The sequence below is a fragment of the Gekko japonicus genome, unplaced genomic scaffold (genome assembly GCF_001447785.1).
Source record: "Gekko japonicus isolate JY-2015 unplaced genomic scaffold, Gekko_japonicus_V1.1 scaffold513, whole genome shotgun sequence".
Classification (NCBI taxonomy): Eukaryota; Metazoa; Chordata; class Lepidosauria; order Squamata; family Gekkonidae; genus Gekko; species Gekko japonicus.
The window spans coordinates 951,265-953,950 of record NW_015171519.1 but is presented as its reverse complement, the minus strand read 5'-3'; the positions used below and the strand labels follow the sequence as shown (position 1 = coordinate 953,950).

The following is a 2,686-nucleotide window of genomic DNA, read 5'->3' as shown; positions in this document are numbered from 1 at the left end:
CGTGCTGTTTGGGTGTTGGGGGGGGGGGGTCAACAGTGGGAGGGCTTCTAATGTCCTGGCCCCACTGGTGGACCTCCTGATGGCACCTGGTATTATTGGCCACTGTGTGACACAAGAGTGTTGGACTGGATGGGCCTTTGGCCTGATCCAACATTGGCGTCTCTTATGTTCTTATAGGGAGCAGAGGTCCATCAGTGGCTATCAGCCACAAGGTATAGATAGGGGCTCTGGGGCAAGGGATGCTCTGTCTTCTTGGTGCTTGGGGGGGGGGTCAACAGTGGGAGGGCTTCTAATGTCCTGGCCCCACTGCTGGACCTCCTGAGGGCACCTGGTATTTCTGGCCACTGTGTGATGCAGAGTGTTGGACTGGATGGGCCTTTGGCCTGATCCAACATTGGCGTCTCTTATGTTCTTATGTTCTTGTCCCTCCTCAGCCTAAGCTCAACAGTCCAGCCACTGAGCTACCCTGATGCTCCCTGTCCAACACTGATCTGTAAGCTAAGTGACCCAGGGCGCTGCTCATACCCCGGGGTGGAGGAGAACCATATACCCGGATGGCTCAAGGGCACGCAGTCCAGACACGGTCAACACCTGGATGGCAGACCCTCCCAAGAACTCTATGGGGGCCACTCACGAGTTCCACAATGGGGAGGGGAGGAGGAGGGCTGCAAAGGGGAATGCTCTCATCAGACGCTGCAAACGAAGCAAGCTCGGTCCTCGTCGGGACTTGGGTGGGAGACCGGCAAAGCAGGTTAGGGTAACGACACAGAGGAGGGCGATGGCAAACCGCCTCTGTTCGTCCTTTCTTTGAAAGCCCGATGGGGCCGCCATACGTTGGCTGTGTCTTAACGGCACTTTCCACCACCGTAAAAGGGAATAAGCCAAAGTTCTAATTCTAAAATGCACTCCCTTAGTGTATGGCTGATGGCACTGCTCCTCAGCATATATCGCCACCAATCAGAAGGCAAAGCCCGGGTCCCGCCCACACCACAACTGCTGCGACAACCTGGTCTTTTGCATATGGAAGCTGATTGGACTTCAGTCCATTCCACACCTCAAACTCCCCCCCCCCGCAAGGCAGTTGGGATTTTCAGTTGCATAACATACCTCATAGGGGAGAGGAGAATGGGTAACAATGGTTACCACTCTCCAGGTGAGGGCTACAGATAACTCAAACATACAAATGCTCTTCAGGTAGCAGAGATCAGTCCCTCTGGAGAAAACAGTGGACTCTGTCATTAAACCCTGCTGAGGTCGCCACAGGAAACTGACACTGTTTGCCCAAAGCCAGAGCACTCTCCCAGAGCCTCTTTCTAGATCCCGTTGTATTTATTTCCGCAATGGGCATTATTTCTAGTTGATGTATATTTCTGTTGTGTTTTGATTTACTTTGTGCTGTTATGGCCAATGGCTAAGACAATAAACGAAACTTGGAATAAACACTTCCTTGAAGTGCGAGTTTCTCTAGCCGGCATCTTCAGCTGTGCGAGTTTCTCTAGCCGGCATCTTGTCTCCAGCTGTGCAAATCCCTTTGCGCAGGATTCAAACGCGAAGCTCCCGGGGCAAAGCTAAGGACTGGGACACCTCAGCCAACCCAGTGGCACGGAGAGCCCGAACCCTGGGACTCCCTCGTCTCCCGGCACGGGGGCTGCCGAACCGGTAAGGTCCCCTCGATCCCGGCTCACCTGATTTCCTCGTTCCACTGGAACTTCTTCCGGGGCCCCATGATGCGCTTCCCTCCCTTATCGTCGTCGTCCTCGTCCTCGGAGCAGACCCGCTCCCGCAGCTCCTTGTCCTTTTCCTCTTCCAGCATCCTGAGTGGAGGAAGATGAAAGAAGAGCCGTACTGGATCGCAAGAGGCCTCCGTCTCACTCAGCTAGACAGCCCAGAGACAGCTTCATGCTCGAAAGGAAGCAAACACCCTCTCCTGCTGAGAGCCCCCCCCCCCCACCATTTTCCTTCCCCTGGGAACTAGGGCTGTTTCCCCTGGGAACCCACACAGCCACTGCCTTCCCTATGACGTTAACAAGCTTGCTTTTGAAGCCTTCAGTGCATCTTTTCCCACCCAACCCCAACAAGAGGAGTCCTGGAACGTGGAGCGGCCATTCTGCTGACTTCTAATGCACAACACCCCTTGGAAGCCTTGCCTGTCGTTCTTCTAGCCAGACTGTTGCAGGAAAGAAAGGGCGGAGGAGGAACCAGTTAAGGAAACCCTCGACAGTCCCGGGTACACAAGGGAAACCCCCAGAGTCTGGAAGGCACCAGGACGGAAAGGGAGGGGGGGGGAATCGGAAGCCTACTTGGCAAATTTGGCCTGAGTGTGCGCTTGACATTCCTCCTGGTACTTGGACATCTGCTCCGGCATCGCCCGGCTGATGGCTTCCTTGAGCTTGTGAAGACGCTCCTTCAGTCGGCCGCCCTGCCCAGAGCATAGCAGAGAAACAGCTTTTGCACTCAAGCAAGACCATCAAGAAGTTACTTCAATACAAGTTCAATTCACACCGGAAACACTGTTTTTAAATACCTGGCCATCAGAATTAATGAAGAGACCACATAAAGCAACTATCGAAATAATGCTAGAAGCTGCCAAGACCACAATTGGTACTCTTTGGAAAGATATTAAAGCTCCAACAACAGAAAATTGGTTCCGAAAATTATGGAATCACTATTTAATGGATTCTGTTTC

At 53.2% G+C, this 2,686-nt stretch overlaps 1 protein-coding gene across 1 annotated transcript in view; it reads right to left on the bottom strand.

The window, feature by feature from the left end:
- The window catches only part of UBN1 (ubinuclein 1), a 33,208-nt gene that overhangs the window by 11,109 nt on the left and 19,413 nt on the right, over window positions 1–2,686 (bottom strand). Inside the window, exons 10-11 of the mRNA XM_015419416.1 lie at window positions 2,301–2,419; window positions 1,686–1,814 (exon numbers count right to left, since the gene is read on the bottom strand). Of these exons, the coding sequence (XP_015274902.1) occupies window positions 1,686–1,814; window positions 2,301–2,419 (248 nt within the window). The remainder of the gene's footprint in view (window positions 1–1,685; window positions 1,815–2,300; window positions 2,420–2,686) is intronic.